Raw genomic sequence first — 12,582 nt, 5'->3', positions numbered from 1 at the left:
ATTAATAATCATTAAAAAATTACAGTGTAAGTGTTTAAAGTAGAGAAGACACAAAAACAAACTCCATTTATATGAAAGAATTGATGTGCCTGTGTCAAATGATTGTTATAAATCAAAGGGAGTTGTAGCAGGGCCTCCACTGACCGAGATAAGTTGCATTTGAAAATAAGCAGGGATTTCAGGTTTTTACTAATTCAGACTGGCTTTTCCCCAAATTACTTGGGTTTTGCTCTAACTAAAAACTTTTTTCTTAAAATTTCTTAAAAGTCTAAGCCTCAAATCCCTTCTTCCCCTACTAAAGCCCTTTCCTTGCTTACTCTAAAAAAGGTGTGCAACGGGTGAGGCCTGGCAGGAGATCATGCTGGCCTGCCTCCCGGGGAAGCTCTGCGACCCCGAGTCGGATTACAACCCCGGGGAGGAGTACACGTGTGGCAGCAACTTCGCCATTGTTTATTTCATCAGTTTTTACATGCTCTGCGCATTTCTGGTAAGTGATCAGAACAGCTCCTCCTCTTGATTGATAGATGTTTGTGTAGCGGTTGGGATGCAGACCAGTGATGTTGCCCTGTCAAATTGCTATGGGGTCTTTTGTGATGATGAGCAGTGTACTCTCTACTTGGCAGTCGGAGGTTTTTCCTTAATCAGGCAAGTGTTACTGCTGCCTTTGTTGTGAGCAGGCATTTCATGCTAACTAACAGGCTTTGGGCAGTCACACCCAGCTTCTTAGGCTGCTGATTCCTTTGTAAAAATTTCAAAGCCACTATGAGTAGCAGTGACTTAAGTGTGAGTTATCTGGTGGCAATGAAATTGTAAAACTGCAGTATGCTTTTAAGGCTAGATAATACATCCCCGTTCCTTCCCTGGGACTACACCAAAGCTATTTTGGAAAACTAGAAGCCTGCCTTTTTCTCAAACATTCTCCAGAAAGAATGTTCTTACAGCCTCTCTTGGAGAAATGGGTTCAAAAGTTTCACGACCCTTATAATTAGGAAGTACTTACTAGGCTCTAACTCAACCCATCCCACTACAGCTGAAGCCCACTCCTTCTGATTTGCTTTTTCAGATCATCAATCTGTTTGTAGCAGTCATCATGGATAATTTTGATTATCTGACCCGGGACTGGTCTATTCTGGGGCCTCACCATTTAGACGAATTCAAAAGAATATGGTCAGAATATGACCCTGAGGCAAAGTAGGTTGCAAAGGATTCCATCTGGTTTGTGTGGGCTGTTTCTGGAATGTTGGCTGTGATTTTTGTGGAAGGTGGGATGGACTGGAAGCTGGGCCAGTTCGTGCTGCCCTGGACCTCATGTCATACTTTGTCTCCAGGGGAAGGATCAAGCACCTCGATGTGGTGACACTGCTGCGCCGCATCCAGCCTCCCCTGGGGTTTGGGAAATTGTGCCCACACAGAGTAGCTTGTAAGGTAAGTGTCGATGAAAATCATCCATAACCAATCTATAAATGAAAATTTGGGTGAGTTTATTCTGAGCTAAACTGTGAGGACCATGGCCTGGGGCCTTTCTCCCCGAAGGAAGAAAGGGCACCAAAGAAGTAGGGCGTACAGAGTGGTTATATACCCCCAAGGAGGATGTTTCACATATGATTGAAATGTCCCTTTTACAGTAGTTGAGAGACTGCTCTGTTGGCACAGTGATTGATGGAAACAGCAGGTAGGTCTGCTGTCTCGGTGGATACAGCAGGGTGGCAGGTCTGTTGTCTCGAGCTGGGTGGTCACAGGTGAGCACAGCAATCAGTTCCTAGCCTAAGGAAAGATGCTTATCCTAAAGGAAATGCCAATGTGGGGGGAAGTTGCACCTTTATCTTAAGGGCATTTGTTCTTGCTATAGCAAATGTTTAAAGCAGATATACAATGCGTGCCCGATAGCCACAGTCAGGCGCTTTTGGAAAAACAAAGTCAAGCAGAATTAGGTCTACACCAAATGGCTTCCTCGCGTATTCCAATATATCCTATTGCTTGCCAGTTCTATTTGTCGTAAGTGTCTTGGTTATGTGTCTGACAGCCTGTCTTGCAGGCGCTCCCTGCTTCATTCAACAAACACTAAGTGACACTCTGTCAGGCTCTGGAGATGCAGGTGAATAACATGTGGTTCCTGTCCTTGAAGAACTCTCCAATACGTAACTCTTAGGACACCCTTTCAGCCAACATAAGAATAGGAAGGGAATTATGTAATTTGCCACTGGGTGGATAGAGGGGAAGGTGATGTTTGTGTCAGGTCCAGAAGGAGAGAAGTAGGACTTTGTCAGAGCGAGACAGGCATTGCAGAATGGGAGCACAGAGGGCCCAGACATGGAGGCAGGAGAATAGGAAGTCATTGGTGTGGCTAGAACATAAGAGAAAGTGGCAGAAGGCCACTGGCACAAGCTGAGCATGGCTGTGAGGAGCCTTCTATGCCATGCTGATTCCTGTGGAAGAAACATGAGTAGACTTCAACTTTAGAAAGTTGACTCGTGGCAGTGAGAAGTGAACTAGAGACAGGAGAACCCCCAGGAGAGCTGCTGTGGTTGTCTTAAGTGTGAAGTAACAAAAGCCAGAGTGAGGGCAGGGAAGTGGGAATAGAGAGCAGGGGAGTGGCTTAGAGATCTACTTAGGAAGGAGAATGGAGAAGACTTGGTGACCTGGATATTTCATAGCTTCTGTGATGGTGGACGTGGTGATGTGTGGATCACACAGCTTCTCTGCTGCCAGAGCTCTGTGGCAACCACTTTGCACGGGCTCCTTTCCTGATGAACCATGCATCACTCAGGGATGGATCCAGATCTCCCACCCCACTTCCATAGTTGGCACATCAGACCATGTCTCTGTGAGCCACAGTTGAGATTGATTTTCCTTCCATAGAGCTCACGGTGACCCACATTGTGTTAGTTGTTGCAACCTAAAAGGATTCCCCTTTTTAAAGGAGAAATGCAAGATTTGCCTGTTGAATCTCTACCCTGTAGAAATCTAGCCAGTCTCCCCAACAACTGCTCCCCTCCCCACACAGATCCTAGGGGATTCCAGGGTCAGGAGTTCTACCACACCAGGGGTCCTGCGCCAGCTCTAGACAGAATCCAAGGTAACAGAATGGAGTCTACAATGTATTTTAAGCTTTCAAAGAAATCTTCTGAACCAAACTCATCGTTCCCTGCCGTGCAAGTTAAGAAAGGCCCATTGGCAAGTCCTTGGGGTCCTTGCTTGTTCTTGCCTGGACTCTGGATATAGGTAGAGAATAAGCCACAGAAATGGACTTTTTACATAAATTTCTCAGTACCAGCCTCTTTTCTGCTTTCCAAGAACAAGATGGGTACCAAATGTAGGGGAGGAAGAAAATTCCTCTATCCACTCTAAGTCCTTCTGGCTGGGTGACAAATTAAAGTGACATGAGACAGAATAACAGGAGAAAAATCAAACAAAGCTTTATAACATGTGTACGTGGGAGAGACCCAGGAAAACTGAGTAACTCGCCAGAGTGGCTGAACTGCCAGCTTAAATATCTTCGGTTAAGGACAAAGGAGGGTGTTAGGTGTATTAGTTTGCAACTTCAACGGCAAGGCAATTCACATGGCGATGGAAAAGCAAACGTTTGGTAAACAGAACTTTGATAAGAGTGGGCTTAGCAAAGATCTTCCCAGTCTATAGATACCCAGAGTTGTATATGGTGATGGCTCGTCCTGGGGATGGGCCTTTTATCTTAAATTTCTTTTAGGCAGTTAGCAGGGGAGGTCAAAGTTTCTTTCAGAGTCTTTTGTTCTTAAAAATAATCAAGGCAGAGAGTCACATTTTGGGGTGGCCAATTCTGATCCCCGAGAGTCCCAACTTTGAAACTTTAAAAAGTTTCAGTCCTTTTGAAACTTCTTGAAGTTTCATAGTCCAGAAGCTGAGGTGGTAGATTGTTCCATCTCACTGAACACGTTTCTTAGTCCTGATAATAGATCAGTCCAGTTAAATTCATTTCAGGATGTGGTGATGCAGGTGGGCTCTCAAAACTAGGCCTATACTGTGGAAGCAAGCAACCAGGTATTTGGTAAGAAGTCTTTCTATGGAAACAAAAAGAAAAACAAGGTTAATGGTTGAAGCAAATTATAAACCAGTTTCTGAGTCCAGGGGGCAGCTAGTCAAGAAGATTTCTAGGTATCAGGGTCGAAGCATCTTTTGCAATTTGAAGTGTCTCTCGTGATGTCATCGGATATTCAGGTATCTGTTTGAGTGGCTTACATAGTAACAAGAATGCTATCATGGTGATCTCTACATTTATATCAAGTTATCCGGCTTCAGTTTGCAGGGCTTCAGGAAAAAGTGTGGTTTCAGTTCTCAATGATTCCAAAGGAAAATGACGGAAAAAAATTGAAAACATAGTGTGGAGATTTGTAGCCACATATTTCAGGAGACTAGAAGAATTCAGAATCCAGTCTAGTTTACAGGTAGAAAACAAAAACCTCGAAGACAATTAACAAAACTAGAATCTGATAGCCATAAATGTGTCTTACAGTTTCTACTGAAACACAGTTTCTCACTAAAATCATCCTCATTTTTCCCAGCGATAGCCAAATTAGGACTAACTGGTTTGGAAAATACGTTTAGTTTCAATAAATTTGGTCCAATTACCTACGTAAGTACAGCAAGAATACCAATTGATCATATAGGCTCCATTTTGCAGACTCTGGAACCTGCCAGGAAAAGCAAATGAACGTCCAGGCTGTCCTGGCTGCCTGCGCTGGTTTTGGAGACAGGGCTGGTCGGTAATAGGACTAGGAATTTAGGTGGAGTGAGTCATGTAAACACAAGATTCCAGTGCATTCATAGGAAGGAGAAAAAGTTGCAAAAATCTTTTTTCTTGGGGCACTCTGTCAGTCAAATTTAAGAAATCAGAAACTATTAACAATTGTAAGTACTACTTATTTAGCACTTATCATGTGCCAGGCATCAGGCTGAAATCTTTGTGTTCATGATCCCCTTTAATCCATGGGCAGCCCCTTTGGTGTGGGCATGTCATCTGCATTTACAGGTTAGGTAACGGGGCCCAGAGAGGGGAGGGTGTCACTAACCCACATCCTCTCCGACTCTCAGTGCTGTGTTAGAGGGGCCAGGAGAGGGAAGGGATCCTAGTCTGGAAGACCAAACACTTGGAGAAACCACGTGGACTCATACAAAACACTAAACAATGGTCTCACCGGGACAGGGTCCTTGAAAGACGCTCTCTTTGTTAGCAATGATGACAGACCCTCAGGGTTTGAGAACCTAAGTCCCAGGCCCTGTGCCTGGCTTGTTGTATCTGGCACATCATTTTACCCTCACAGCAGCCTTAAGGATGTGCCCCCAAGACACAGAGCTGGTTAATGAGAAAGAGAGAAGAATGCTGCAACAGCAAGGTGATGGAGCAATTAAGTTACAAAAACAAAACCCGCCTTCTGAGTGCCAGCATTTGTGTCTCGTGACTAATGCTTTAATCTTGGTCATCTCAGAGCAGTGCAGATGGTAGGTGCTCCCCAAATAGCTGTTGTATTGAATTGAGGGTTGACTAGGAAAGAGGTGAGGGATAAACAGAATAAACATCAAGAAGGGATACAGCTGTCATCAGTCATTCGCATCCTATTAAGAAATTTTTCTTTCTGTTTACAGAGACTTGTTGCCATGAACATGCCTCTGAACAGTGACGGGACAGTCATGTTTAATGCAACCCTCTTTGCTCTGGTTCGAACAGCTCTTAAAATCAAGACCGAAGGTGAGCATTTCCTAGAAGCAGCACAGGTGGTAGAAGAGGGAGGAGATGCCCCCTTCCACCTTGCCTCCTCGCATCTGGGCCTTTTCCTGTCAAAGGAGAGGCCCTGGGACAGGAGGCCGGGAGTATAATGGGAACGAGGGCCAGCTGGCTGTCCCTGACTGCCTCATTCCTACTTTCCTTCCCTTATGCTTCACTTTGTCCCAGAAAGTTTTGAGGTGACTCATGCCACTGCTGATTGCAGAGCGGGAGGAACAGGTGGGAGACCAGGGCAGAGGCAGAAGCATCACAGATGAGTTCGTCCAGCTGTCCCTTGCTGCTTCTGTGACCTGCAGGGAGCAGTAGTTTCTTTCTCTATTAAAAGGAAATAAATACTCCTGCGTTGGGGGAGGTCCTGAGGATGGGATGAGGTGATGTCTGCAGGACCCTCTCTGTAGTGCTAGCACGTCGTTGGCACTTGGGAAATACTATCAGGACCAGCATCTTCACAGCTGAGACCAAACCAGAGTGGTTCTCTTGGCCCTGTTCAGCCCTGGTGGAACAAGCCCTGGAGTGTGGCCATGGGGTTGGCTGGGTGGCGACTATAGAGGTGGGATGGAAAGCAGATGGCAGCAGGTCGAGGAGTGACCAGGAGCTGAGGAAGTGGAGACTGGGAGGGAGCCAATTCTGTGACGCACTTGGTGGAGGAGAGGGAAGAGGGGCCAGCATGGATGTGTGTGGAGTCAGTGGACAGCTGTTCTCTTGCATCCCCAGAGGTCAGGGTGGATCTATCCAGCAAAACAAGCCTCTACAAGCTAACATGTACTCCTTGCAATGTGCAGAAGGCAGGATGGTCTTGCATACTGCCATGTTAGTTGAGGAGACAAGTATCAGCTCATATAATAAGAGACCAAGATTATGTGGCACTGACAAGTACACGCAGTAGGAATTGAGAGAGTCTTACTTGGGTAAAATTTAGTCTGGATTGTCAAGGACGGAGGCAGGATTTGGAACAGCCAGTGAAGGAGCAGAAGGCATTCTAGGCTGGGAGCTGTGGGAAAGGAGTAGGTCTTGGCTGTGGGAAGGTAGGACAGGACCTGATTGAATTGGGCCTTGAATTCCAAAGTAAAACATGATGGTCCCCACCGTGGAATGACTGCCCATTGGCAGGCTTGATAACTGTCTGCTAAATATAGGAAATGTGCGTGCCCCTGACTCGGGAGAGCCTCGTGGGAGGGGAGCCCCATCCGAGGGCCATCTCTAATCCAGCTCAGGCTGGGAGGGAAGTAGCCATGGTGAGAAAGGTTTTGCTGGGTGAAGAAGCAGGGCTTGTTTTCACCTCTTGCTTTTTAATTCAGGGAACCTGGAACAAGCTAATGAGGAACTCCGAGCTGTAATAAAGAAAATCTGGAAGAAAACCAGCATGAAACTACTTGACCAAGTTGTCCCTCCAGCTGGTGGTCAGTGTAATCTATTTCCTAAGTAGTTCTTGGCCAACACATTGGTTTCAGTGATAGTGTCTCCAGCAAGCCCAGTGTTTGCAGGATGCTTTCCATATCAGCTAGAGCATTAAGGCCAACAGCTAAAGAAGGCCCTCTGGCCATTTATGTGATTATTTGGGTGATCAGAAGACCATTCCAGACAAAGGAGAGGCTTCAGTGGGAAGCAAGCCAAGACCCAGATGGCAAGGTGTTCTCTTGTTGGTGGAGGAATTAATGTTAGAGAACAAGTTTGCTGCTTCAAAATGAAAAGCCTGGATTTTTTTGTCCAAAATGAAATATTTAAAACTAGTTTCCATTTATCCCTTAACATATTGTTGAAAACTTCTCACAAAAAATAGCTTTCAGAAAATGGTATTTTCGAAATGTTCTTGTCAAGACTGAATTTACTACCGTAATTACCAAAAATGTCCCTTAATTAGAATTTCAAGTAGAGACAGAACTAACAGGCATGCTTATTTGTTTTTGTTATTTATCGTAAAATAACTGACTAAACTTTTTTCACATTTATATATATATAACACGTGTATATATATATATATATATATAATATATATACTGTTTTTCCATTTTCATTTAAGAACACATGGACCTAGAAGTTGAGATGGTTGTATTTGGACTGTTTTCTTTTCAAGTTTTAAAGATGCAGGACCCGTTTCCTCAGTGCCCCCACACCAGCCTTCCAGTCATCCTTGGCCCTGGGCGCATTATCAGCCTTTGGTGTCTTTTGTAACCAACCAAGCTTTTGTAGTATCGCTGCCCCTGCAGCATTGAAGACTGGTCTGGCTCAGGTCTGGCAGCCGCCTCTGAAACCCTGGGCCAGGACGATGGCCATGGCCTCTCCCTCTGAGAAGGTGACAACCTCTGGCTCTTGGGCCCCAGAGAGCAGCATGCTGGCCAGCTCTGCTTCTCAGCATGAAGCAAGAAGCAGTATGAGCTTTTGTCGTTGGAGGGAGCCACCCAGAGCTGGCACGGCCACCAGCTCAAAGCTGAGAAAGATGCCCCACAAAACAATAATAAAGGGAGAGTAAAAAAACCCAAAAACAAACCAAAAAATCCCTAAAAATCCAAAAAAACAGAACTCCCACCTTTAGAAGCCTGGCTCTCCACAGGAGAACTGATCCTGCACATTTAAAACATATCTTTGGTCTTCGTTCTTTTCTTTTAGCTGCACACCCAAGTGCTCGCATGGCTTAGATCAATTGCTTTTGTAAATTGTTGTAACAATGTGCTTAAGCTTTTTCTGCAGCCTCCATTCCTTTCAACTCTTAGTCTTTCAGAATATTCTGAAGCAATTCTGTTTTAGGGTGGTGGCATGGAATCAGAGTTATCTCTTGCCTACTGTATTCCCCAATGATGTTTCTCGAAATACAGATGCATGCTTCAGAATAGCGGCTGCGCCTGTCTGAGTAAACCTTCCTCCCACGGTCCGGAGCCCTGTGCCTCCCGGCTCCATCTCGCGTCTCTCTTGAAACGCCACCTTCATTACCAACCAGTCTCTCTCACACATCAGTGCCCATCCTGGCGAGACTCACTTGGACAGTGCCATTCCCATTATCGTGGAACTTCCTTTCTTTTCATTTTACCAGAAAAAAGTCTAGAATTTGGCTCATCTAAGCTCCCTTCCTTTAAAAAACTGATCAACTTTTAGCTCTGCTAGACTTCTAATAAAGGCTAAATAGTCTTCTGCTTTCATGGCCCAATAATGGGCCCTGGCCTTTTCTCTGTATTTCTTAAAATGGATTGGGGTTAGGATGACTAGTGTTAATCTATTCCAAAATGGCACAAGAGGCACTGTGAAACCCAAGAAGAATGAATGGGGCCTTGGCAGGAGACAGAATGCTCCAGAAGTTCCGTGTCCCTGTTTATGTGCCTAGGGCAGCGCTTATCCAGGTTGAATCTCAAGTAAGTCCTGTTGCGGCTGAAGAAGTTCAAAAGGCAGTGACTTTTAGGCTGCCGTGAGCAGACTGGTTGAGTGGCTGGGCAGGGTTTTAGTATGTGCATTCACCACTTGTGTCTTTGTTTTTCCTCTTTTACTTTCCGGTAGACCAGCGGTTCTCAGCCTCGCTCACATCGTGGCACCCTTAGAAAATGGGAATATTTGCACAGCCCTCTTGGCAGGCAGATGGGCAGCTCCCCAAGGCTGGGGGGCTCTGTGTTCCCCACACTGTAACCTGGTCAGAGAGCAGCAGACGGAGCCTGGCCAGCTGCTCCCCGTGCCTGGACTGGCTGATGTCAGGTGCTTAGGGAGCACCTGCTGACAGAGCAGAGTAGGTGCTGTCTTAGGAGGCTTTGCTGGCTCGAGTGTGATGTGAGGTGCCCCCAAGATAATTATAAGTTTGATGAAGAGGTGCCACACTCAGGAATGAGCCCTGGAATAGGAATATGGAACTTTCTTTCTGACTCTCAGTGGTTCAGGAGCCTTTGGCTGCGGGGACAGCCTGTCCGCGCTCTCCATCATGAGGGCTGAGCTGTCTCATTTCCCATCTCTGGATCTCACTCATGTTCTCACCTCCACTCTTCAGTCCTCTCCTGCCGTTCATGAATCTTGCCCCTTCCTTTACAAGTCCCCCTTCTCCCAGATGCTCTCCTTGCCTTTAGGCCTTTGCTCCTTGACCTGGATCTTTGGCTTCTTTTCCCTGAAGAACCCACAGAGCTGACACCATCTCTTTCTCACCAGTCCTAAGCTCACATGGCCTCACTGCATTCATTCCTTCTCTTCCTTCCTTTTCTATTCTGCTGTGGCTTTGGCTTTTCCTCTTCTTAAGAACTCTTCCTGGGCCCAGTCTCGATTAGCTCAGCGTCTCAGTGGAGAAGACCAGGTGAAGCTGGAATCCCTCCCTGGGTGAATGTGTCTGTGCTCTGGAGTCACTCCTCAGGGAGAAACATGGTGGGCCGTCTGCACTGGGTATACTGCCGCCCCAGGTTCCGGGCCTGGAAAAGCCAAGACCCTCCTGCAGAAGCCTCCTCCGCCCCTCCCGGCCAGCACAGTGCAGGCAGAAGGGAGATAAAGGTTAGGCTACTGTTTGCTGGAAGCATCCCAGTGTGGAGTGAGGTGGCCCTCTGTAGTCAGAGCCAGTGGTTTTTCTGGGAGCCCACAGAGAAGACTTGAAACCCTGGATTGCAGAGGCCAGCTGTGGCACAGCAGGCAGAGAATCCCCCTGGGGCCCCAGGATTCTTTGCTCCGTCAGCAGTTGGTCCATCTCCTGTGCACAGCCCAGTAGAGAGAGAGACTTGTACTCTGGGAGGGGCAGCCCCAAAGAAGCGGATGGTCCATGTGGCCACAGCTGGGCCGTCTCTCAGGGAGGTGTTGCAGAAGAGGAGGAGGAGAGCCCAGATTCAGGGGGCTCACATCCCAACTCAGCTGGCCTGGGGGAGGTCACTTAACCTCTCTCCGCCTGTCAGAGGAGGTGGGCGGATCTACCATCTCAGACTTGTTGTGAAGAGGCCATAAGACCACATGGAACTCCTCTGACACAGGGCCTGGCACCTGTGATGCCCAGTAGTAGGGGTAGTGGAACTACCAGGGTTCCACATGCACCCTGGGCAAGATGGGGAGTGGCTTGAGAGCAGAGCAGGGGTGAAGTGCCAGGCCCTGAACAGTCTCCGTTCACCCCTTGCCTCCTTGCCTGTGGACAATGCATTGTTAGACCGTTAGACCAGCCTGAGACTGATGAGGGACCATGGTTTCGCATGTTGTACGAAGCCTTAGGTTCACTTTGTGGCCCCTACACCACTCTAGGACTTGCCCAGCCTGGGTTTAGAAGGAATGTAACATACCTCTCGAGGCCGACACCCTAAGACATCTTCCCTCATAGTAACACTGAGCAGCTTCTGACAAGGAAGTTTGGAGAGGCAGCCCAGCAGTGTCCAGATTGACCAGTGTCCAGAGTGACCTCCCAGCGGTCACAAAACGAACCCCACGCATGGTGCGTTAGTGAATATGGTGGCTCCTAGTGTCCCCAACCTGTCATGCTCTACAGTGCATTTCAGTGGGTGCCACTGTGGGCAGATTGTAAAATAACAGTGACTCTGATGGCTCACAGTCATTCAGCCCCTGCCTGGCACTTAGGATCATGCAGAGAAGGGGCTGAGCGCTTTACACCTCTTCTCTGTACTCCTCACAGCTCCTCTAAGAGGCGTAGCCCCGTTTGCACATGAGAACACAAACCCAGAGGGGTTGAACCTCTTGCCCCAAATCGCACATAACTCTCGCAAGGGCAGCCTGGCCAAAAGTTTAGCCATGCTAAATCCTGAGGGCCAGGAGCCATTCCTCCTCCCAGCCTCTGCCAGTCATGGTCAGCAGTGCCCAGCCCCGGTGCGGCCCCACTTGGGTGGGCTGCTAAGGGGCTCTTAAGCTTTCCGCTCAGGAGCCCTTAGCACACAGCAGATCTGGTGGCGAGCACCCCTGGGAGAGCAGGGCTTGTGGAGTCCCCTGGGGTGCAATTCCACTGCCAAGATGGTTTACCACGAGACAGCCAGAGCCCTTATTCTGCCTCATGCATCACCTATAAGATGCCCAGCAGAGTTCCAATTCCCCAGCAATACTGTTGGGTTGTTTCTGAATAAAGCAGAAGTGTCAGCTCAACTTTGAGGTTAGTTGGAGCTGTCGCTTGCTGTGCCGAAAACAAGCAGTTCTGAATTACAAACCAAGAAATGGTACATGGAGGCTATTGGCAGAGAACCAAGGGAGCACATGAAAAATCTGGGTTTGCAGTCTCTTTTCTGAACCTTCCTCTTCTTCCGAGCTTGTCTGTCACCTTTCTGAGGTCTCTCTGTCTATCTCGAGGCATCAGGATTTGGATGGTTAATTGCCCTTGGTGTTCATGGTAATTACACATGCAAATCCCTATGCGCGGGGTGAAAATATGACCCATCTAGCCTTTTTTGTTTTGTAATTTTTATTTTAAGTAAATAACCAAGACAGCACTTCATAGTGTTACTAATACGCTGCTCTGTTAAACTCATGACAAATATATTATTTTCTGCAATTTTGAGTATCGGTTCATTTAACTGACTCTAATTTTGAGCCTTAACTGCTTTGCAAAACCTTGCTTTTTGCTAGACTTAGTCTCCTGTGTTGTAAGCTGAGAGCTCGGTGCCTTCTGCACCGTCTTGCTCCACCCCTGCCCCCAGCCAGAAGCCAGGGTTTAGGCTCTTGGTGCAAATGTGCTGATTCGGGAGAGCTCTGTCTGGTCTCTCCGTTTAGATGATGAGGTAACCGTGGGGAAGTTCTATGCCACTTTCCTGATACAGGACTACTTTAGGAAATTCAAGAAACGGAAAGAACAAGGACTGGTGGGAAAGTACCCTGCGAAGAACACCACAATTGCCCTACAGGTGAATTGTTGTTTCATTTTTTTCTCTTTTCACTAACGATTTTAC

General features: G+C 47.2%; 1 protein-coding gene across 24 annotated transcripts in view; it reads left to right on the top strand.

Moving 5' to 3' along the window:
• The window catches only part of CACNA1D (calcium voltage-gated channel subunit alpha1 D), a 320,640-nt gene that overhangs the window by 282,028 nt on the left and 26,030 nt on the right, over positions 1-12,582 (top strand). For all 24 annotated transcript variants that reach the window (XM_070238804.1, XM_070238798.1, XM_070238803.1 and 21 more), the window contains 6 exons: positions 328-487; positions 1,064-1,191; positions 1,329-1,425; positions 5,620-5,722; positions 7,057-7,158; positions 12,407-12,537. In XM_070238804.1, the coding sequence (XP_070094905.1) occupies positions 328-487; positions 1,064-1,191; positions 1,329-1,425; positions 5,620-5,722; positions 7,057-7,158; positions 12,407-12,537 (721 nt within the window). The remainder of the gene's footprint in view (positions 1-327; positions 488-1,063; positions 1,192-1,328; positions 1,426-5,619; positions 5,723-7,056; positions 7,159-12,406; positions 12,538-12,582) is intronic.

Source organism: Equus caballus, chromosome 16 (genome assembly GCF_041296265.1).
Source record: "Equus caballus isolate H_3958 breed thoroughbred chromosome 16, TB-T2T, whole genome shotgun sequence".
Classification (NCBI taxonomy): domain Eukaryota; kingdom Metazoa; phylum Chordata; class Mammalia; order Perissodactyla; family Equidae; genus Equus; species Equus caballus.
This window is presented reverse-complemented; position numbering and strand designations above follow the sequence as displayed.